The 25106-nt window shown below is 35.5% G+C and overlaps 1 protein-coding gene across 18 annotated transcripts in view; it reads left to right on the top strand.

Moving 5' to 3' along the window:
* LOC106142136 (serine/threonine-protein kinase MARK2) overlaps positions 1–25106 on the top strand; it is a 175087-nt gene that overhangs the window by 126192 nt on the left and 23789 nt on the right. For all 18 annotated transcript variants that reach the window (XM_060951954.1, XM_060951960.1, XM_060951955.1 and 15 more), the window contains 9 exons: positions 11327–11423; positions 12216–12364; positions 12703–12810; positions 13354–13476; positions 17960–18095; positions 18571–18706; positions 19729–19913; positions 22308–22420; positions 23021–23114. In XM_060951954.1, coding sequence (XP_060807937.1) covers positions 11327–11423; positions 12216–12364; positions 12703–12810; positions 13354–13476; positions 17960–18095; positions 18571–18706; positions 19729–19913; positions 22308–22420; positions 23021–23114 — 1141 coding nt within the window. The remainder of the gene's footprint in view (positions 1–11326; positions 11424–12215; positions 12365–12702; positions 12811–13353; positions 13477–17959; positions 18096–18570; positions 18707–19728; positions 19914–22307; positions 22421–23020; positions 23115–25106) is intronic.

The raw sequence follows: 25106 nt of genomic DNA, 5'->3' as shown, positions 1-25106 counted from the left end.
GCAAGGGCGTTGACCTCTACGAGACCTTAAAAGTGGGTCTCTGTGCAAAACGCCATACCGTTTAGGGAAAAGGTGGGAATTGACTGTATTTTTTTTAAGGTTTAGATCTGTAACAGGCAAGGACAGAACGGAAAAAATTCTTTGTAACATGAAAAATGCCCTGCAATTACCGCTTGAATTTTCTTTAAAAAGACGATAATTTTTAAAATATCAGTTTTAAAATTTGGTAATGACACTAAAAGGTATTATAACTTTCGTAAAAAAACCGGGACTAAAAGTCGGGAGAATGAAGACAAAGACTAAAATCAAAACTAAAGACAAAGACTAAAGACTAAAATGAAAAAATCCCTCATTTGTTCGGAAGCTCAGTTTTGAGCTTCTTAACGCTTGATATGTTCATTGTGAATTTGTCATGACATGAATAATGTAATTTACATTCCTATATCAACATACATACATGTGATCACGTCTATATCCCTTGCGTGGTAAACAGAGCAAACAGTTTTGAAAGACTGATGATGGCTAAATGATAGAATTTAGATTCTATATTCCTTGCCGGGTAGACATCCAAAAGTCATCAAAAGATTGACAGCCCACGTTCAGCTGTTAGGCTAAATGAAAAAAATGAGATTCAAATAGTGACAGGTTGCTAGCCCATCGCCTAAAAGAAGAATCTCAAGTTTATAAGCCTATCACTTAGTCGCCTCTTATGACATCCGTGGGAAAGAGATGGAAAAGAGGAGGAAGAATAGGAATTCTTTTTATATATAATATCGAATATATTTATAAGATCACAGATCAACTGACTGATTGACTATCATATTAACGCCTTGTCCTCAGACAATAAAGATCGAGATCTGAGAAAATAAATTTGGTGTAAAGTTTTCTTACGTCGTTAAGAGTTAGTGCAATAAGAGAGGATTTCCCAAAAATTATACATACATATGTTCACGTCTATATCCCTTGCGGGGTAGACAGATCCAACAGTCTTGAAAAGACTGAATGGCCTCGTTCAGCTATTTGGCTTAATGATAGAATTGTGATTCAAATAGTGACAGGTTGCTAGCCCATCGCCTAAAAAGAATCCCAAGTTTGTAAGCCCAACCCTTAGTCGCCTTTTACGACATCCATGGGAAAGAGATGGAGTGGTCCTATTCTTTTTTGTATTGGTGCCGGGAACCACACGGCACTTCCCAAAAAATTCCGCGGGAATATATGTATGTATGTACCTACGTAAGAATGTAGGCAAGCGACAAGCCTTAGTTAGTTTTATGTACAAAAATGCGGCAAAAAACTTTTTACATTTCGCAAGAAAATGTAAAAGTTTCTGATGAAATGTTTTGATGCCGAGAACTTTTTCGTCAAAGTTCGTACCTACCAAGTTTTTAAATCACAGATTTTTCTAAGTCGCCGTCGGGATATTGAATTTTTGATATGGTAAGTATGCAATAATATCGGTTATAGGTAGCTATCGAAAGTAAATAAATAAATACCTAACGTTGAATACAGTTCCATATTTTGTTCCCAGATGCACCCTGCGCTTTTACGATTTAAGGTCTCTCTCTCTCTCTTATCTTTGCGCACTCCCAGTTGCACCCATCCCATCACCAAAGTGCTTCGGGACCTGGGATCCGCTCTTATCTTTCCACTTTTGCTTCTTTATAGTTTTCAGACCACGTTTTATACGATTCAGAGTCTGTGGGGTCATAATAAAATTATTTGTCGTCACTTTTACTCTTAATACATGACTACCATATCACGTCTATATCCCTTGCGGGGTAAACAACATCCTTGAAAGGACTTTACTTTGACATACATACATACATACATAAAATCACGCCTCTTTCCCGGAGGGGTAGGCAGAGACTACCTCTTTCCACTTGCCACGATCTCTGCATATTTCCTTCGCTTCATCCACATTTATAACTCTCTTCATGCAAGCTCGGCGGTTTCTGGTACTTTTGACCTGACCCTTTACCAGGACGTCCTTAATTTGATCAAGATATGTTCGTCTAGGTCTTCCCACTCCGACCTTTCCCTCCACACTCTACTTTACTTTGACCCCAATAAAAAATTCGATGTGGTGGGCATGTGATGTGCGTAGTAAGCCAAGAGTACTTTACTGTCAAACGGAAACTAAAATGTCAAAAATAAATTAACTTCCACAAATAATGTCGACTTTATAAAGTGATAAATTAAAAGACACATAATCATTAAGTACATACATAAAATCACGGTTGGCAGAGACTATTTCTAATATATACTTATACTATACATTATTAAGTATATACTATATATTAAGTATTTAATATTTTTGAAAACGGTTAAAAATGCCTCAATTTACAGTGTAAATATTTTCCGTAAATTCATCCGCCGTGAGAATGAAAAGAGGAATATCAACAAAATTCCTGAAAGAGATTGAACGTTATTTAGGGCTCGCGACACCGCGTGCACCAAATAGACCCGCGTCTTTGTGTACCACGCCTTAGTTATAGTGTACCCTATACCTATGTTACTTTGCCTTAGCTTTCTAAAAAAGGTAAAACGGGTCGTAACCCCAAGGCGAGCGTACACATGTTTGTACACGACACGACACACCTACCTTGTGACGTCAGTGGTACAAGGTCGCACAATATGGGGTATTATTATGTTAATTATTTTTATACGAATTTGGGTAGTATTAGTGGCGATTAATAGATAGTTTTGACAGCAGAATCCATACATATAATTATGCTTTTTACTGAATTATCTAGTTCCTTTATTGTTTGCCGGTTGACTGAAAGAGATCCCTTCATGGGATAAGTCCGCCATTGCAAGTGATTAGTTTCTTTTATGACTATGCACCATTTTCTTGTTACTGTGTAAATTTATATGCAATGAAGATATTAAAAACAAACAAACATAAATATAATCACGTCTATATCCCTTGCGCGGCAGACAGAGCCAACAGTCTTGAAAAGACTGATAGGCCCCGTTCAGCTGTTTAGCTTAATGATGTTATTGAGAGTCAGATAGTGACAGGTTGCTACACCCACCACCTAAAAGAAGAATCCCAAGTTTGTAAGCCTATCCCTTAGTCGCCTTTTACGACATCCATGGGAAAGAAATGGAGTGGTCCTATCCTTTTTTGTATTGGTGCCGGGAACCACACGGCACTGCACACATTGAGTAGTATAAGTGGCGATAATAGATAGTTTTGACAGCAGAATCCATACATAAATATAATCACGTCTATATCTCTTGCGGGGTAGACAGAGCCAACAGTCTTGAAACCACTGAAAGGCCACATTCAGCTGTTTTGCTTAGTAATGTTATTGAGTTTCAGATAGAGACAGGTTCCTAGCCCATCGCCTAAAAGAAGAATCCTAAGTTTGTAAGCCTATCCCTTAGTCGCCTTTTACGACATCCATGAGAAAGAGATGGAGTGGTCCTATTCTTTTTATTTATTTATTTATTTAAAATTTTATTGCACAAAAAAAATGTACAAAAGGCGGACTTAATGCCGTTTGGCATTCTCTACCAGTCTACCAGCTGACCAAACAGAAAAACTTTAAGTCGGTGGTGCGATAAAGTGCACATGCATACTGAAAAATACCTACATTCTTTTCCCTTTTCTATTGGTGCTGGGCACCACACGGCAGAATCCATACTGCGTATATTATTTATGCGAAAGTTTTAAAGTATGTGTGTGAGTGTGTGTGTTTGTTGCTAAAAACTGGACGGATTTCTGGTGCTGAATGGAGATAGGGTTTTTTTTGTTTAAAATACCATGGGACTAAAACTTATATACATTTTAAATTTGAACAATATCCAAGTATGAAAAAATAATAATTTTACAAACTAGTTAGTACCTATAGGACCTCTCCATATCTTTCCCATGGATGTCGTAAAGGGCGACTAAGGGATAGGCTTACAAACTTGAGATTCTTTTTTTAGGCGATGGGCTAACAATCTGTCACTATTTAGATCTCAATTTAATCATAAAGCCTAATAGCTGATCGTGTCCGATCAGTCTTTTCAAGACTGTTGGCTCTCTCTACCCCACAAGGGATATAGACGTGACCATATGTATGTAGTAAGTACCTCTATAAACGTAGGTAGGTACATTTAATTATTCCATAATCACCAGCGTAGTTTAATTAGACGCAGGTGTTAGTAGTAAATATTAGTAATTACAGAGGTTTAATGTTAATTAATATTTATTATGTATTTTAAATATAACAATCTAACGATTTGTGTTGTATTGTTACAGGTAAGGATTGGGGGTAATCATCTCTGATATCAGCATTTTTTTTTAATTAGACCGTTGAACGTGCGTAAGTATAAATATAATATTGTGTGTGCCGGATACATCCTACTAATATTATAAATGCGAAACTTTGTGAGTATGTCAGGATGTCAGTATGGATGTTTGTTACTCTTTCACGCAAAAACTACTGAACCGATTACGATGAAATTTGGTATGTAGGTAGCTGAAGACCCAGAATAACACATACTTACTACTTTTTAGCCCGTTGTTCCCGCGGGGTTGATAGGGTTTCCATGCGGACAAAGTCGCGGGCGGCCTCAAGTTTGAAATATTTTGGAGGGATCTGAAGTTGAATGTTGGCAACACTGGTTTTATGTTTATTCCCTTTAAGAGCGCACAAAAGTTTGTTTACAGTGGAGATAAAGTTTATTAATAAGATTGCGATATACCTTGAATTAAGATGCATATGTAACAAAATAACAAAGCGCCGTGTGGTTTCCGGCACTAATAGAAAATATAATAAGACCACTACATCTCTTTCCTATTGATGTCGTAAAAGGCGACTAAGGGATAGGTTTATTTATGTACTTGGGATTCCTCTTTTAGGCGATGGGCTGGCAACCTGTCACTATTTGAATCTCAATTCTATCATTAAACCAAGCAGCTGAACGTGACCTTTCAGTCTTTTGATGACTGTTGGCTCTGTCTACCCCGTAGACGGGATGTCGACGTGATTCGATATTATGTTAAAAAAATAATTTATACACTTTTTTATACTAGTGAGTCTCTTCAAGTATTATCCTAAATATTTTTTTATTCTTTCGTCCTTCAGTCCCGGCCAATGTTTTCGATGCGTCTGCGATTTATATTCGGTTAGCCATGTAGGTTATTACGCTCATCGCTTTTTTCACGCCCAGCCGATGAGTCGAATCACATGTTGGTTCATTTCACATGCTCCTATTATAGACATCTCCCTGCGGTACAAAGCCAGTTAAGCATCGCCGCTCGATGTGACTGACGTACAAGTCGAAACAAACTTGACGAATCGGACTCGGCCCGTTTCGATTTTGTTTTCGCACGGTATCGTAATTGCGGACCAATTTTACGTTCTGGCCAATCGGAGATTTGTATCGGTGATGATTTGAATTTGGAATTCGGTTGGGCTGTTTTCAAATTTCGATCGTTTTATTTTTGAATGTCGAATTTTTGGAGACGTGTCTTAAAGTCGTAAATGAAACATTGGATATATAAATGTTATGATCTGATTGCATTAGAATGTGCGCGTTATCACAAATTTAGGTCTATTACTTATTTAGATTTAAAAATCTTGTTCTTAATAATGTCTGATTATACATATGTCAGATGTTACAGTACTTTAAATTATATTAAGTAATATCTTATATGCCTAATAATGAATAAAAACAAGTTTTCTGAATAGGTTTTTTGTATTGTTTAAAATGCTAACTGCTCATTTTAGGAAATGGATCTTTTAATACTGGACTCTTTAACTCATCAGACATTGTATAAAAGTAAACATTGTTAGCCTCCTGAACGATTACGAAGGCTTTATTTAATAATACTGATATGCCAAATACAGTACTCAGTTCAAAGAATCTAGTGCCGAACACACAAAAGCAAGTCAGAGGCAATGCGGTTTGAAAGCGCGTCAAAATGAAATGTAGACGGGTCAAAAAATAATATCAATATTTTATTCAGAAGTTGGCAGCACCCGTTCACGAGTTGATGCATGGGTCAGCCATCTTTGTACTCAACTCACAGCACACGAAGCCACCTTGATCTCCCAACATTTTGAAAAAAGAACGAAAAAGAAAAATTCAATGTCTTACAACATGTTTATCCGTGTTACATTACATGCATACAATTTTTATTTATAGATAGTTAATTTTCACAATTTAATTTTATCTCGTGCTTTTTTTTATAAAAAAAAAGAAAATATATTTGTCAATATTTCTGTACAGCCTTTGCCGCTGTATGGCGAATTAGTACAGTTGCTGCTACAACAACTTGGTGCGGGCTCGCTTTCAAATTGGACATGTTTTGACCTGTTTTGGTGTGCGTGGAACTGGGGATTTTAAAATTAAAGATCCGACCTTTGAACTAACAACACTAGTTCCACGCTGTCAATAACACATCAGTCCGCTTATTGATTTGTACGCGGCCTTGCTGCGGTGGCATTTACGTAGAAATTTATTTATTTTTAGGATTTATATTAAACTAGAGGCCGCCCGCGACTTCGTCCGCATGAAAACCCTATCTCACCCGCGGGAATTCTGGGATAAAAAGTAGCCTTTGTGTTATTCTGGGTCTTCAGCTACCCACATACCAAATTTCATCGTAATCGGTTCAGTATTTTTTGCGTGAAAGAGTAACGTCCATACTGACATCTTGACATACTCACAAACTTTCGCATTTATAATATTAGTAGAACTAGCTTTTACACGCGATTCCGCAGTCCGCACGCGTGGTAAAAATTAGCCTGTGTTCTTCCTCAGGGTCTTTCTGTCTCTGTACCATCTTTTACTAATTACATCAAAATCGGTTCAGTGGTATTGGCATGAAAGCATAGCAGGCAAACAGAGTTACTATCGCAATTACAATATTAGTAGAAATTGTTTGAAAGTTTCAACACAAAATAGTTGTTAAAATTACAAATTAAAGCATCAGATTCAGCCTAATTATTATACTTAAATACTACCCATATTTGATCATGATTACCCACCCAGTTGCCTGCATATGCAGGTTACCTCAGTTAAAAACATATTCCCGGTATACATCATCCCTTATAAAGATCTAGGTCTCAGTAGGTATTCAGACGTGTCGTCTTATCCGCAACCATTGAATTTCAACTCGCGTCAAACGGAGATAAATTGTCAGCAACTTCTCTGGAAAGTTCCATAAGAAAATTCTAAATCTCTCAAAGCGTTGAAAGAATTTACATAATTTACTGTTAAAAGGACTTCTATTTGTAGTCATCTCTGTACAAAGATTCTGTACGGAAATATTGCTGTGATATCGATTATTTCTTGTCGATAATGATAACAAGAAAATCGTTAAATCGATAAAACCGGTGTAATGGTAACAATGGAATTTTCTCCAGTAAATCTCAAAAATCATCTTTAATTTTGAAAAACGTTATTGGTAATACCATCTGTATTCTGCATATCAATATAAAAGTTTTGTGTTTATGACGTGCTGCTCATGATTGTATTTTTCAAATTTAAATACTTATATCTGTCACTTGTGACCGACCGTTTAGTACGAAAGGTGAAGTGAGAATAGTGAGATCCTTAGTGACAAAGTGTATAGTAAATTCCAAAGACCAGCCATTAGCTGGTCGTCGAAGACTTTAAGAGTAAAAATCTTCAAGATAAACCCACAAACGATGCGTCACCGGCTGCCGATGCTCGCGCCTATTTTCCTGACCAAGTTGTGGAGGAAGAGGCGGCAGAAACAGATTGACACCCCGCACAAGGTTTTGCTTTATGTGCTATATATTTGTTTTTTTTTTTTTTAAATAAATATATACGGAACAAATTACACAGATTAAGTTAGCCTCGAAGTAAGTTCGAGACTTGTGTTGCGAGATACTAACTCAACGATACTATATATATAAGTAGATAAACATCCACGTGCCGTGTGGTTCCCGGCACCAATACAAAAAAGAGTAGGACCACTCCATCTCTTTCCCATGGATGTCGTAAAAGGCGACTAAGGGATAGGCTTACAAACTTGAGATTCTTTTTTTAGGCGATAGGCTAGCAACTTGTCACTATTTGAATCTCAATTCTATCTTAAAGCCAAATAGCTGAACGTGGCCTATCAGTCCGCTCAGGACTGTTGGCTCTGTCTACCCCGCAAGGGATATAGACGTGATTATATGTATGTATGTATGTATAAACATCCAAGACCCAGGCCAATCAGAAAGTGATGTTATATAGCCTTAAGTCTTCCTCGATAAATGGTTTATTCAACACAAAAAGAATTTTTCAATTCGAACCAGTAGTTCCTGAGATTAGCGCGTTCAAACAAACTCTTCAGCTTTATAATATAAGTATAGATTAATATTTAGGTAATAAACGCGCCAGGCTCTCTAGGAAAGACGCAGTCGGGACAATTCCAAAACCCGCCCCATGTTATCTAACTAACGTAGTGACCTACTTAGTGTTAGGTGTCGGGGTCGATGACCTAGCTGTTACGTCGCATATACATACATACTACATACGATGTTTACGGTTCTAGGCGCGCGGCCAATTTCCTAGCTCGCGAGATTTTAAAACGCGATTGTTGAAATGCAGTCGAATTTTACAAAACTACCCGCGTTTAGTGCGACCGGCACACCACTCTGTATTCCTCATGGCTTTAGTCTCAGTTGCATCTTCACCAGCGCCGTGTGGTTCCCGGCACCAATACAAAAAGGAATAGAACCACTCCCATTTCTTTCCCATGGATGTCGTAAAAGGCGACTAAGGGATAGGCTCACAAACTTGGGATTCTTTCTTAGGCGATAGGCGCTAGCAACCTGTCACTATTCGAATCTCAATTCTATCATTAAGCCAAATAGCTGAACGTGGCCATTCAGTCTTTTCCAGACTGTTGGCTCTGTCTACCCCGCAAGGGATATAGACGTGACCATATGTATGTATGGATGTACATCTTCACCACTCTGGAGAGGAGCTCCCGGGGTATGCCTTTGACCATGGTCCCTGGATTGAGTGAGTCAGGTTTTGACACGAAACGACACCTATCTGACCTCCGCAACCTTTGCAGGGAAACCTAACCCGTGTTCGATCGATCACGGTCACACTTCCAGTTGCCTGAATGTGCAGGTTTCCTCACGATGTTTTCCCTCGCCGTAAGAGCATCGGTTGGTATTCATATTAATGTACATAACTTCTGAAATAGACATTGGTACATGGCCGAGATGGGATTCGAACCTGTACTTTTTTGCGTTATACGCATTTTAACCGGGCACCTTACCGTTTCGACCATCGACGCTCCTGCTTAAAAACCCTAGTTCCCGTGGATTTTGGGAAAATGTGTATTATTTTGTAAGTGGCGCTAAATTCGATGCGCGAAATAAAAAGGCTAGTTTCTTATATGGATGGATAGATGTAGATAGGATTCTAATTTGAACATAGCCTTAGACTATTGTATACTATTAGCTGTGCCCGCGACTTCGTCCGCATAGATTTGGGCATCATTGAAACCCTCAAGAATGAATAATTTTCCCCGATTTTTTCACATTTTCCATTATTTCTTTGCTCCTTATATTTGCAGCGTGATGTAATATAGCCTAAAGCCTTCCTCGATAAGTGGTCTTTTCGACGCTAAATAATTTTTTAATTCGAACCAGTAGTTCCTGAGATTAGCGCGTTCAAACAAACAAACTCTTCAGCTTTATAATATTAGTATAGATATGCTCTGTCTACCCCGCAAGGAATAAAGACTTGTTAGGAGTGTGTTTTAGATAGTACTTACGAATGTGCACAATCAATTGATTATACAAATTGTAAGATTTCCATCTTACACCTGACTGATCAAACATTGGGTCTGCTCAATGTCGCGGCCCTTACGAAAGACGTCATAGCCGCCGGAAAGCGGTTCGAATCGATTCTCCCGCTAGAGGGATGGACTTGCGTGTATTTTGTATGTATCGAACTTCGACTTAACATCTATAGACGCTGCCGCTGAAAAAGTAGAATCCGAATTAAACGAATTCGTCTGTTGAAAATTGATGATGAATGGATATATATATATATATATATATATATATATATATATATATATATGTAGATATATATACTTAGATATATATATATATATATATATATATATATGTAGATATATATACTTAGATATATATGTATATATGTAGATATATATATATATATATATCCATTCATCATCAATTTTCAACAGACGAATTCGTTTAATTCGGATTCTACTTTTTCAGCGGCAGCGTCTATAGATGTTAAGTCGAAGTTCGATACATACAAATTATAATAAATAAATACATATATACATAAATATATATACATAAATACAATAATTTAAATAAATAAATACATTATAGTCTTATATGTATATATATATATATATATATATATATATGTAGATATATATACTTAGATATATATGTATATATGTAGATATATATATATATATACATATAAGACTATAATGTATTTATTTATTTAAACTTTATACACGTAATATGTACAACAAGTGGACTTAATGCCACAAGGCATTCTCTGCCAGTCGAGCCTTTGGACCAAACTGAGATGGATGTACGGGTGTTGCGATTTATGTTGCTTTTTTTTTAATAGAACAAGTATTAAGCACACTGGCTAATTCTCAATTTATCAATAAATAATTATCAATTTTTTTTTAATGGAATATATATTTTTTTAATGGAGTGCCGTGTGGTTCCCGGCACCAATGAAAAAAAGAATAGGACCACTCCATCTCTTTCCCATGGATGTCGTAACAGGCGACTAAGGGATAGGCTTACAAAATTGGGATTCTTTCTTTTAGGCGATGGGCTAGCAACCTGTCACTATTTGAATCTCAATTCTATCATAAAGCCAAATAGCTGAACGTGGCCATTCAGTCTTTTCAAGACTGTTGGCTCTGTCTACCCCGCAAGGGATATAGACGTGACAATATGTATGTATGTATGTATGTTTTTTAATGGAACAAGTATTCAGCACACTGGCTAATTCTCAATTTATCAATAAATAATTATCAATTTATATATATATTTTTTTATTGGAACAAGTATTCAGCACACTGGCTAATTCTTAATTTATCAATAAATAATTATAAATTTATATATTTTTTTTAATGGAACAAGTATTATTGAGCACACTGGCTAATTCTCAATTTATCAATAAATAATTATCAATTTTTTTTTATTTTTTTTAATAGAACAAGTATTGAGCACACTGGCTAATTCTCAATTTATCAATAAATAATTATCAATTTATATTTTTCTTTTTTTAATGGAACAAGTATTAAGCACACTGGCTAATTTATCAATTTTTATACAATTTACAGAGTGCGTCGGAGTCGTCGGCGGGAGCGGGCGGCGGCACGGCGGGCGGCAGCACCCGTGTCTCCTCCAGATCCAGGGCTTCGGAGGAGCCGCATATTGGTAACGTTGTTATTATTAGTTCTACGTGTGGTTCCCCCCGGCACCAATACTAAAAAGAGAATAGGACCAACTACTCCATCTCGTTACAATGGATGTCGTAATAGGCGACTAAGGGACTTTAAAACTTGGGATTCTTCTTTTAGGCGATGGGCTAGCAGCCCGTCACTGTTTGAATCTCAATTCTATCATTAAGCCAAACAGCTGAACGTGGCCTATCAGTCTTTTCAAGACTGTCGGCTCTGTCTACCTCGTAAGGGACAAAGACGTGATCATATGTATGTATGTATTAGTTATACATTCATTCATGTTTTTTTTAATGTGAACAATGTGCATTCGTCCACGATTTAGATTTAAGAGATCTATATTTGTAAATTGACGTCCGATGAAAATGCTGCAGTGTAGTTTGTTCCGCCGCTTCTTCCACACATGTGCTTTGGAAGCGGTAGTAGTTATAATTAGATTTAAGTTATTAGACGTTAATAAGTGATACATTGTATCCAATTTCGAAAATAAATCTATTCTATTCTATTATAGTGAATAAAGTATTATTTTATTATGATACATAGATAAACGTTCAAGGTCCAGACCAATCAGAAAAAGTTCGTTTTCCATTTGACCGGAATTAAACTTGTATCTCGACTCCTTAATTAATATCGATTGTAGAGAAAACGAAAAGTTGTATTTACTTTTTAGCTCGACAATCGATAGTCAATTTATCGACATTCTTGCAACACTATTCAGTTAACCTTACAAATTCTTTATTTGATTGTTTATTTTTTTTATCTATTACAGGAAAGTACAAGCTGTTAAAAACAATTGGCAAAGGCAACTTCGCCAAAGTGAAACTGGCGAAACATGTCCCGACCGGGAAGGAAGTCGCGATCAAAATCATCGACAAAACACAGCTCAACCCTGGCTCACTGCAGAAACTCTTTAGAGAGGTAAGTTTTCGAGAAAAAACAAGAGAATTAGTTTGATAGAACATTGTGAAAATATAAAGCTTATACCAAGCCAGGTTTTTACGTGACCTGCTTGACCACCGCTACCTCTGCAGAGGAATCTAACCCATATTGTATCATTGTACAAGATGCACAAGATAAATATGCCTATTCCCTTTGTCGCCTTTTACTACATTCATGGGCAAGAGAGGGTCTTCTGAGTCTTTTCAATTTTAGTGCCGGGAACCACACGGCACTACCAAAATAGTACCTTGGAATCGTAGGGTAATCGATTGTCAGTTATAAATCATTTCATTTGATGATATCTTTTTTTATTCCAGGTGAGAATAATGAAGATGCTGGACCATCCGAACATAGTGAAGTTGTTCCAGGTCATCGAGACCGAGAAGACACTGTATCTGGTCATGGAGTACGCTTCCGGGGGAGAGGTGAGTTGAGTTGGTTACGGTTTAAAAATTAATTAACACACCCCTCTTTTTTGTTGAAGATTAAGAAGTTCTTGGAGTGTAAAATTATAATAAGAAATATATTTGGCAGAGAACGATTTTAAGTCTTGATCGCTTTTGTTTTAGGGTACTCATATCAGAAGGTCATTGATTCTTCCCTTCCTTCCTTCTTCCCCCTTTGATTGATTAAATCCCTTCGGTTTTAAACTAGATTTTGCTACTTTCTCTCTTGGCGCTAGTCTACGCTCTTATACCTGCTGATCCTCACCAAATTCCGTTCAGCTCAAATCTTCACCGAAATCCGTTTAGGTCATTCGGTTGTATCTTGATAAACATAGTCATAACGCCAACAAATTTAATAGGTTGTAAAGTTTTCAAAACATCCTGATTGAAATAGTAATAGACTGATTAATTTTAAGCACAAAAACCATTATTTAATAGGTTGCAACAGTATTTTAAAACCTCAGATTGAAGATCAATGAAAGACTCTCTTAATTATAAATCATGTAACTCTTTTAATTTCAGGTGTTCGACTACCTAGTTCTGCACGGCCGCATGAAGGAGAAGGAGGCTCGCGCCAAATTCAGACAGATCGTGTCCGCCGTGCAGTACTGCCATCAGAAGAGGATTATACATAGAGATCTCAAGGTATGAAAGATTACAAACCAATAGTTTCTAGGTAAAGAAGCTAAGATCCCACTGCTGCCACCTACTATTCGTACCTAAGGTATGTTTGTCTAACTTTGTAGTAAAGCGATCATTAAGGTACCTCAATTGGATCCCACTTCTGCCACTAAATTAACTTGTAGCTCACCCCTTCTAAATAAAAATAAATTATCACTCCTCTTCTTATACTAGTACTATACTAGTCTTATACTAGTAGGGAGTTAACTAGTACATTACTTACAGTCTGGTTATTGCGGCTTTTTTATCGATCACATAAATCGAGCACTTCACCCGAATTTCTAAGGGATTAATTGAAAAATGAAAAAAAAATGAAAAAATCTTTATTTCTTCAACATACATTGTTTTATAAAAAACTAGTTGATGAAGTCTCCTTTTAAGCATGCATAACACGCCTGTGCCAGGAGACTCCGCTCTTCCTTAGCACTATTATCATAACATAAAGAAATATAATCATCATTTATAAAAAAAAAGAAGAAAAGAGAATATACATACATAAACATACATACACATACATGCACAATACTTACATATAAATTATATATACATATATATATATATATATACAGTTACATACATATACATTACTAATTATTGTAATAGTCACTTTAAATCGTCTTTTCCAATAAATTTTCCACTTCAACATAACTTAAATTTTGTAACCAGTTTATAATTATTGATTTACATTCGTATGGAGTTTTATCACTTATATTGATTTGTTTATCTATCTTATTATACAAATATGCTGAGCGTTTTTCAAACTGAACTCTTGCAAATGCCGTATTGATAACAGGAACCGCTACCGCATTCATTTTTCTCCTTCTAGCTTCAACATTCGGGTTATAAGAGACGGATTTATGTTTTTTTAAGATTAAGTTAATAATGTATAATTTTCGGACCGACAATATTTTACTCACTGAATATAATTCATGTGTTGGGAATGTCCTTTTTTTAAAATACATTACTTTGAGCAGACTTCGCTGAGCTCTTTCTACATCCAGAAAACGAGTCTTAAGGGCACCGCCCCAGACTGGGATGCAGTAAGAAATGATTGATTGGACCAAAGAAATGTAAATATAGTTAAGTATATTCTTAGAGCCATTGGTGTTAGAACCTTTGCCCGGGGCGATATATCTCAGGTTCTTAAATATCCATATAAATTTACGTATCCTAGATGCCAACTGTTCTACTTGAGGATACCATGACAATCTTTGGTCCAGGATCACACCTAAGTATTTTGTCTGACTTACTTTCTTAATAGATGGACAATTACAACATTCAATTGTCGGATTTTGACATGTATGAATTTGCATAGAGAAATCTAGTGACGGTTGAGTATTTTTATAAATACTGAAACACATGAAATTAGTTTTTTCTGTATTAAGGGTAAGCAAGTTATTTTTAAGCCATGTCGCGATCCGGGACACACCCCGCTCCGCATTTCTCTTTATATCAGTCCACGTTGACCCAGTGAAGACAATTGATGTGTCATCAGCATACGAAAATAGTTTGGCCCCATCAAGAGTCAGGTTGCAAAGATCGTTTATATAAACGAGAAACAGGGTAGGTCCCAGAACACTACCTTGTGGTACGCCACATGTCACATCAACATCATCACTCACCGTCTGCCCTAATTTAACTTGTTGCTTACGATTAGTTAAATAATCCCTAAAGATTGCCAATTGAGTATTCCTTACACCAATTATTTCCAATTTACGTAATAGGATAGAGACAGAGACAGTATCAAAGGCCTTCTTTAAGTCTAAAAATATTGACATACACTTCTTCCCATTATCCAGTTGCTTAGTAATTAGAGTGGTTATAGATGTAACTGCATCCTCCGTTGAGGTACCATGCCTAAAACCAAATTGGTTTGAAGATAATATATTATATGTCTCAAAGTATTTCAATAGTCTAGAATTGAGCAGTTTTTCTAGTATTTTAGCCAAAACGGGAGGAACGGATATAGGTCTGTAGTTGTTAATGTTGTCTCTGTCCCCATTCTTGAAGATAGGCGTTATCACGGATTTTTTTAGTAAATTTGGAAATATTCCCTTTTTGAAGCAGAGGTTGGCCAGGTGTGTTACTATTGGTATGATTTCGTTTTTTACATATTTAAGATAAGCCGTAGTTATGTTGTCCCAACCTGGGGCACTATCCGATTTTAAATTCATTATTATACTATTAACTTCCTGATAGTCCGTATCTAGCAGAACGAGAGATTGGGGCTGGCTTGGTAGGGAGTTAAGATAATCATTAAGTTCGTTATTATTCACGGTTTGTTGGATATCGTTAGCAAGTTTATTGCCAATATCTGCAAAATAGTTATTTACTAGATTTGCAGATTCTAGGGCAGTAGGTTGCATGTTAGATAGTTCGTTGTTTGGGCAATGTTTTTTATTTGTGTATGTCATTGTTTTTATATTTTTCCAAAGCTGTTTGTTGTTATTTATTGAATTTATTAGTAAATTCCTCTCGTATTGTCTTTTTAATTTTTTAATAAGATTATTACAATAGTTTCTGTATCGTGTATATGTAATTTTTTTTATTACATTAAGAGGGTCGTCACGTGATTTTTTCTGTAATTTATTACGGTTTTTAATACATCTCAGAATACCACTGGTAATCCAGGGTTTTATAATTCTCTTACTTTTTTGTATTTTTATTGTGGTTGTGCTTTCTTCCATCGAGTCTGCCAATCCTTGAATTAAGGTAGCTACTAGAGTGTCGGGGTCATCACAAAATAGAAGTTGCGAAAGATTTTTTTCTTGAAGACATTTTAGTGATTTTTCAAAGTCGATTTTTTTAAAAGTTTTAGAGGCCGTGTGATGTTTTTTCAATTTAGATATACAAAGAAATGTTGTAAGATGGTCGGTAATTGTTGTTGTCATAATAGCAATAAATGCTGATTGTTTTTTCTTGTTTATTTTTAGCATGAAGTGGTCGTAACATTTATTTTCCCTGGTCGGTATAGAATGTCCAGCGAGAATACCATGCGTTGATAACATATCCAAATAAGATGTTCTATTTTTCAATTCATAGTCGTATTCTTTTTCCAATTGAATTATATTGATATTAATATCACCTGTGATAACTATGTTTTGACAAGATTTGATTGATGTTAAATATTGTGATAAGGAATTAATGAACCGTTCCGCATAACGGTTTGAGGGGGAGCGATAGATACCTAAAATTGAATTATTGAATATATCTATTTGTACACAAGTTGCATCAATTAGTTTTATTTCTTTTATATTATATTTTAAGAATTCCTTTATGTAAACAACTATCCCATCGTTTTGATTATAATAGCGAGTTGAAGCGAATGAATTATAATTATTTATTATTGGAATAGGTTTATTATGCTCTAAGCGACATTCTGTCAAAATCAAAATATCGGCTTCAAATTCAAGGCATGAAAGATTTATCACTAGGTCATCTAAGTTACCGTAGATACTGCGAATATTCTGCGAGATTATAGTGAGGTCCGATTTGTTTACATTATGGTACCTACTTAGCTCGCAACAATCGCAAGTGATTGAGCTTGCGATAGTCAGTTCGTCTATATTATTTATGCTTAGAATTTGTTCACCCATAATCATTAGTACGAGGTCTGCATCTTTTAAATCGTAATTGTTCTTTTTCTAATAATATATACAAAACATAGTTGTAATTAACATTATAGTAATTTAAATTTACATCGGTAATTTTAGTAAATAAGCCCATTATCGCAAAAGACGGCTCGTAGATATTACGTAGCAAACAAATAATATATAATAGCAATAAATATATATTTATAACTGGTTTAAGATAAAGTATTATATAAGTGTACATAGAAAGCTTATTATTGTTTAGGTTATATAATGTGATATACGTAACATACAAATTATAAAATTTAATAAACATTTTTCTAAAGCATATAGGTAATGTGAATAATAAAGAAAGCATATTGTAAGCAGATTGTAAAGGAAAATAATTATTTAAAATAAACGTAATATAATGTAAGATAAATGTTATACACATAGCAAAACCTAGTCAAAATTCAGTGAAAACTAGTTGTGACGCTATGTCATTTATGCAATTCTATACAAATTCGCGTTTACTTGCTTGACTCGTGTCATCGAGTATAACCGCGATGATTCTCATCTACATATTATACATACATAAAATCACGCCTCTTTTCCGGAGGGGTAGGCAGAGACTACCTCTTTCCACTTGCCACGATCTCTGCATACTTCCTTCGCTTCATCTACATTCATAACTGTCTTCATGCAAGCTCGGCGGTTTCGGGTACATTTGACCTGACCCTTTACCAGGACGTCCTTAATTTGATCAAGATACGTTCGTCTAGGTCTTCCAACTCCGACCTTTCCCTCCACATCTACATATTGTGAATGCTTTTTTTTTATTTACGTCAACATTTATATATGTGTGTTTCACATTCCAGGCTGAGAACCTCCTCTTAGACGGGGAGATGAACATAAAGATAGCAGATTTCGGTTTCTCCAACGAGTTCACTCCGGGCGCCAAGTTGGACACTTTCTGCGGCAGCCCGCCCTACGCCGCGCCGGAGCTGTTCCAGGGTGAGATGATATTAACTGACTGATTGATTGATTGATTGATAGTTAAAACTGGACCAGGAACATTGGTTGAAGGTAAAGCCAGGAGAAAACATGGCTTGACGTCGTTAAAGGTGATGTGAGTGCTGGATGGTCTGAGAACTGTAGACGCTCTGAACCGGACAAAGAGGAAAGATTAATGTGGTAAAGCGGACTCCAGGTACCGAAGCAGGGAAGGTGCAACTGGGCATGCGCAAAGATGTGTGTGTGAGAGAGAAAGAGAGTTTGGTATGAAGTCAAATCTATATGTGAAGTCTTTGACCAATTTATAATTTTAGAGGGTCTTAATAAAAAAAAATTTAAACTTTAATATTGTAACATGTGGAATGTAGACAACCTTTTACGAAAACACTAAATTAAAAGCCAAAAACAAAATACCCGATGTAGAAAGTGTATTACTAGATATTGTCATAACGCATTATTTTGTTTCTGTTTTCAGGCAAGAAATACGACGGTCCCGAGGTGGACGTGTGGTCGCTGGGGGTGATCCTGTACACGCTGGTGTCGGGGTCGCTGCCCTTCGACGGCTCCACCCTGAGGGAACTGCGGGAGAGGGTGCTCAGAGGGAAATACAGGTGGGAATCCACCTTTGTTTATCGTACTACTAGCGACCCGCCCCGGCTTCGCACGGGTGCAAAATTCGGAAAAAATTATACATAAAAACCTTCCTCTTGAATCACTCTACCTGTTACAAAAAACCGCATCAAAATCCGTTGCGTAATTTTAAAGATTTAAGCATACAGACACACAGACTAAAATAGCGACTTTGTTTTATACTATGTAGTGAAGAGTGGGGTATGAACTTGGCAAAAAACCGCACGGAAATTAAATATAATAATTATCGACCTTTCTTTTCGTACTAAGAGTGGGGTAGGTATGAACTTGGCAAAAACCGCACTGAAATTAAAAATAAAATATAAATAAATAATAAATATATACGGGACAAATTACACATACATACATACATACATAAAATCACGCCTCTTTCCCGGAGGGGTAGGCAGAGACTACCTCTTTCCACTTGCCACGATCTCTGCATACTTCCTTCGTTTCATCCACAAATTACACATACATGGTGATAACTGAAAAATCAGCGTTTTTGTACTCGTTACATACATACATATGGTCACGTCTATATCCCTTGCGGGGTAGACAGAGCCAACAGTCTTGAAAAAACTGATAGGCCACGTTAAGCTGTTTGGCTTAATGATAGAATTGAGATTCAAATAGTGACAGGTTGTTAGCCCATCGCCTAAAAAAAGAATCCCAAGTTTGTAAGCCTATCCCTTAGTCGCCTTTTACGACATCCATGGGAAAAAGATGGAGTGGTCACTCTTTCAGTGCAAAAAGATCACTGAGTTATGACCATTTATACTTGTTACAGCACACGCGTGTTAGTTTTAAGTATTTGTTATTGTTATATTTGTTTTGTGTTTGTAGCATTGTCGAATAAACATTTTATCTGTCTATCTATCTAGTAGGATTTGAACTTGTGCCTTCACGCGTACTGTTCACGCATTTCTACTCTACCATCCTATCCATACGACTACACTAACGTGTGTTAAACTAACCTGAACCTTATGTAAAACGTTCACAGAATACCATTCTACATGTCGACGGATTGTGAGAACCTCTTGAAGAAGTTCCTGGTCCTGAATCCGGCCAAGCGGGCGTCCCTTGAGAGTATAATGCGGGACAAGTGGATGAACACGGGCTACGAGGAGGACGAGCTGAGGCCGTACGTGGAGCCGCAGCAGGACTTCAAGGACCACAAACGGATAGGTGAGTGTTACAGACAGACTCATACGTACATACGTACGTACGTATATACGTACGTACATACGTATATAATAATTGTCAAATCTTTTGGCTTCACAACGTTGGTTGACGTCAAATAAATTACTTAAAACTAAGTTTACTGCCGCTTCCAAGGCGTCTGTGCAGAAGAAGCGGTTTCAAACTGCACTGCAGCATTTTCTTCAACATCAAATTCAAAGAAAAATAATTGTAATGTCATGTTTAATATTTTTATATATCACCATTATTTATACACTTTTTTTATCATAAACATAATATATAACAAGATTTTGTATTCCATGCGTTGCTCCCCTTGGCACAGCGCAAGTCGGTACGTGCCGCGTTCTGTGTTCTAGATTCGAATCTATGTGTTACATTCTGTCTCATTGACTGTCTTTTATTTTGCATAAATTTGTAAAAAAAAGAAATCTTGAATTCTCATTTCAAAATTGTGTTAATTTTATTTTTGACAAATATATTTTTTCTGTTTGTTTGTGTTCTACATTCAATTTAAGAATACCTACTAATGTTATGTATTGGGTGTGTTTCGTTGTTAATTTAAAATGACATGAAAAATGTTTGAGAAACTTTTATTTTTTTTATGAAGAATTTACACAAATAAAAATATTTAAACTCATTTATTTTTTAAGTGTCCTAAAATTTTTTGACACGTCAAATTGATGTATCACATTATTTTTTTTTTATTAAATTTGACTTCGATAAGACAGAATCGTTGAATTAGTGATGTCTTGTGCTTTTTTAACGTGATTTGTTTAATATATGTATGTAATTTCGTATCTAGTGCATGTATTATTATATATCTTTACTATGTTCGCCCTCGAGTTCGCTCCTGAAGGAATTTTCGAAAGTTCTTTCTCGTCAATATGACTATTCGATACTCAAATTTCAGCGAAATTCGTTCAGTGTTTTCTAATTTCTTCTTAAATAAAGTAGTGGATTTTTGCATGCGATATTAGACAAATCTAAACCTCTTAATTTTTATGTATTCTTAAAGTTAAACAATTTTTATCACTTCACTCCTCCCTCCTTTCAATTGAAATGAAATGGGCGCGTAATCCAAACATGTCTTTTCTGAATTGTATTAATAGATTTTTCCCATCATACTTTTAATAGAAAATATAATCTATAATACCTAATTTATCACATAAAATTGCAAAGAATGTGTAATACGATAATTTCAAGTTTCGGTTTTGGTTTCGACCAATACCGAAACCAAGGATTCGGTTTCGCTTGAAAACCAATTTTTGTCGGTCACGAAACCAGGGATTCGGTGTCGCTTGAAAACCAATTAAGATTGTTGTACAGGATACAAATGATCAAAAAAGAGGTTAAGAATTCTCCTCAGAACACGTGATCTGATCGAAAATTCGCAAGATGTCACCCGGTGTCAGCATAGAAAAAAAATGGCAACGGGGTGTCAGTATTTTTTATATTCAAGTTTACACTTCAGCCGGCACTGTCGTCTATTTGCAATAAGTAAATCATTTTTTTTAAATACCTATTAACACGTCTTCATCTTTTAAGAGGAACACAAAGCCAAAAGTCTCGAATAGACTGGAATAAATTGTTGGATTGAAACAATCTCAGTTCATTGAAGCTGTAACTTGAAGTTTTTCTGTTTGGTCAGCTGGTAGACTGGTAGAGAATGCCAAAAGGCATTAAGTCCGCCTTTTGTACATTTTCTCTTGTGGAATAAAATTTTAAATAAATAAATTTAAAAAGACCCTTTTTATTCCACTCTGAACAACATAATGCATTATCCCTTTTTTAACTTAACAACGTCCCTATATATTAAGTTAATCGTTTGTATCGTGTTAGCGTTAGTCAAAAGCATGTACCAGTTTTGCGATGTTTTAGTAATATTAGTTGGTTCTACATTAGAATTTTGTTTAAGTCTTTCTTATTAAAAAAAGGTACGTTCAAAACTCGGTTAAATATTCGGCAATAGTTTTATTTTACGTGTATTGAAATTTTGATAATATGCTACATTTTAATATTAAATTACCCGCTTTTTAAAATATACATATTTTTAATAAACGTACATAGTAAATCGAGGCCAATTTTGAAGTCTCCTCCTTAGTGTATATATATAAAAGCTTGTACCGGGAAATACCTCTCTTCCTTATAAGCGAAGTAGATAAACATATATTTTAATTTTTTTTAATCATGCATTTTAATTTATCTAAGTACTCGTTAAATCTTTTGAACTTACCTTAAATGCATACACTATAAAAATCCCAAATATATTTTTAAATGGTCCATTTCTTTAGGTATCTAATGTAAATTATAATACCTAAAGAAATGTACCTAACTTATACGGTGTACAATACTATAATAGTTTACTCTCTCAATCCGCAGAGGCGCTAGTGTGCCTGGGGTACAACAGACAAGATATCGAATGTTCGCTCGCCGAAGCCAAGTACGACGACGTGTTCGCCACGTATTTACTTCTCGGAAGGAAAAGCACCGATGTGAGTTTGCCTTTATTTTATTTTACATACATACATACATATATATGGTCACGTCCATATTCCATGCGGGGTAGACAGAGCCAACAGTCTTGAAGACTAAATGGCCATGTTCAGCTATTTGGCTTAATGATAGAATTGAGATTCGATTATTTTATTTTTTTATTTAAAATAAACGCCACGTGGTTCTTGGGAGTTTAGAATAGAGCCACTCCATATCTTTCCCGTATGGATGTCGTAAAAGGCGACTAAAGGATAGGTTTAATAACTTGGGAACCTGTAGGCGATAGGCTAGCAACCTGTCACTATTTGAATCTCAATTTCATCATTAAGCCATTCAGCCTTGAAAAGACTGTTGGCTCTGTCTACCCCGCAAGGGATATAGACGTGGAGTGGGATTATATGTATGCATGTATAAAAATTATAGTGTAGTGTATGTATATTTGGCTTTAAGATAGATTTAGACTCTTTTGATTTTCCTCGTTATTCCTTATTGACAAGAAACTGACTCGGAGGTCGAGAAAATTAAACAAAGTTTTATATATATCGATATATATATATATATATTTATATTGATTGGTGTGACCCCCTGTGTGTGCGCAGCCGGAGTCCGACGGCAGCCGCTCCGGCTCGTCGCTGTCGCTGCGCACCGCCGCGGCCGCGCAGCAGCAGCCGCAGCAGACCAACGCGCATCAAGGTGAATAAACACACACACACACACACTCACACACACACACAAACACACACACTCACACACACACACACTCACACACATACACACACACACACACACACAGTAGCTTGATAGTTATTACCACGCAAATGATCGGTCAAGTATGTTACAGTTGTGATGTACATGAGATTGTTAATTTAATGATTACAAAAATGACGCATGTACACGTTTGAATTACAAAAGACATATACATAACCTTTTAGAATACAATTACAAAATGACACACAAATGACAATGACAATTACAAAATGATAGTAATTAGTATGAAAATGACACATAGACACGTTCGAATCACAGTTTCACACAAATGTGTATCAAGGTAATTTTTTTTTACTAAAATATGACTTTTACAGACTAACGCGCATAAAGTCGAAAACGTAACAATATAAAACACACAAACTTTGTAGATGTTACCACGAAAATACATGTTCGAATTACAACAACAGCTAAATGCTTTTCAATATAATTATAGGCACGAAGTTGATTATAAAATAAACATTCTTACATATATGTATAATTAAAGAGAACATTGCATACATACATAAAATTTAAATTATATAAATAAAAATAACACTTGCTGCGTTACCACGGAAATGACACAGAACATACATGCAAAATTACACGCATTAAAAATATTATAAGTATATTTTTTTGCGCATCAATATCGCCACAAAAAACACATAAAAATTGCAAATTTCTAATTACAGTATCAAATAAACGGGCGTCTTACACGCGTCAAGGTAATGACAACACGAAAATGACACACATAGGTATACACGTTCGATACCTAATTATATGATTATTAATAACATATAACAAACTATCTAGGTGATTGTACAAAAAAGGACCGTTAAGTAAATGCTCCGGTTAGAACGAAATAAACGCATATAATTTAAAAAAAAAACATTTAAAAAAAAATTTAAAGACATTAATGATAATCTCATTTATCATCAAATATAAATAGACCTAGATCCTTTTTTGTACGTAATTACTTTACAATAAAATTTACAGATATCAGTAATTTAAATAAATATAGTCCATTCATACATAAGTGCATACATACATATCTTTTTCATTATTTAATGTTTATGACTTGCATATTTTGTCTTTAATAAGTGTGTTCCCGCTTGCAACCCCAAAACCCTTATATCTATATCTCTCTCTCTTTGTAGCGTATTTATTATCTCTTATCATAGGGGATTCCTAATTTTTCATGTTGTGTCATAGCAAACTCTCGGTTTACTTTCATACCGTGTTCTTTTCTGTTTCATACGTTCTTTCATCATGGTATACAAGGTTTCTCACCGTAGAGTAAATAGTTTTCTCATAAAGTTGTGAGGTTTCTCATTATAAAATGTAAGGTTTCTCATCACATGTGTTAAGTTTCTCATCATGCCGTATGATTTTTTCGTCATAATAATACACCTCATAGGTGTATTCTAATTTTAGGGGTTAATCTGGTTACGTTTCGCTATAGTGAGAAACGTAATACACGTTTCCCATCATAGCGTCTGAAATTTCTCATCGTGGCGTATGAGGTTTCTCATATTGAATAATGCTAGATGATCTTCCTAGTTCCTAGTCCTGACCCGAAATTCCCGGGTTACTCAAAATTTTAGGGAAAACCGTTAGTTAGTCAGTTATTTTCATTTCAATGTTGAGAATGTTAGAATATAAATCCAGCATTTTTGTTCCCTTTGCATTTATGAGTGTATGTACTGTTATTTTTATACTTTTATATCACACATTGCACATTTAAATCTACGTTTCTTACAGACAATGTTCAAATACAACAAAAAAACATTAAGTTTAACATTTCCTATTATTTATGTGTTGAAATAGGATAATGTGCAGTATTGTAAAATTCGGATTCAAAATATTATTTCAGATTTGTACGGTAAAGTAATAGGTTTTGTGCAAAATGAATAGCAATTTTGGTTTTTATTACTAGTAGAC

The sequence above is a fragment of the Amyelois transitella genome, chromosome 27 (genome assembly GCF_032362555.1).
Source record: "Amyelois transitella isolate CPQ chromosome 27, ilAmyTran1.1, whole genome shotgun sequence".
In the NCBI taxonomy this organism is placed as follows: Eukaryota; Metazoa; Arthropoda; class Insecta; order Lepidoptera; family Pyralidae; genus Amyelois; species Amyelois transitella.
The sequence above is the reverse complement of the archived record's forward strand: the minus strand, read 5'-3'. Positions and strand labels throughout refer to the sequence as shown.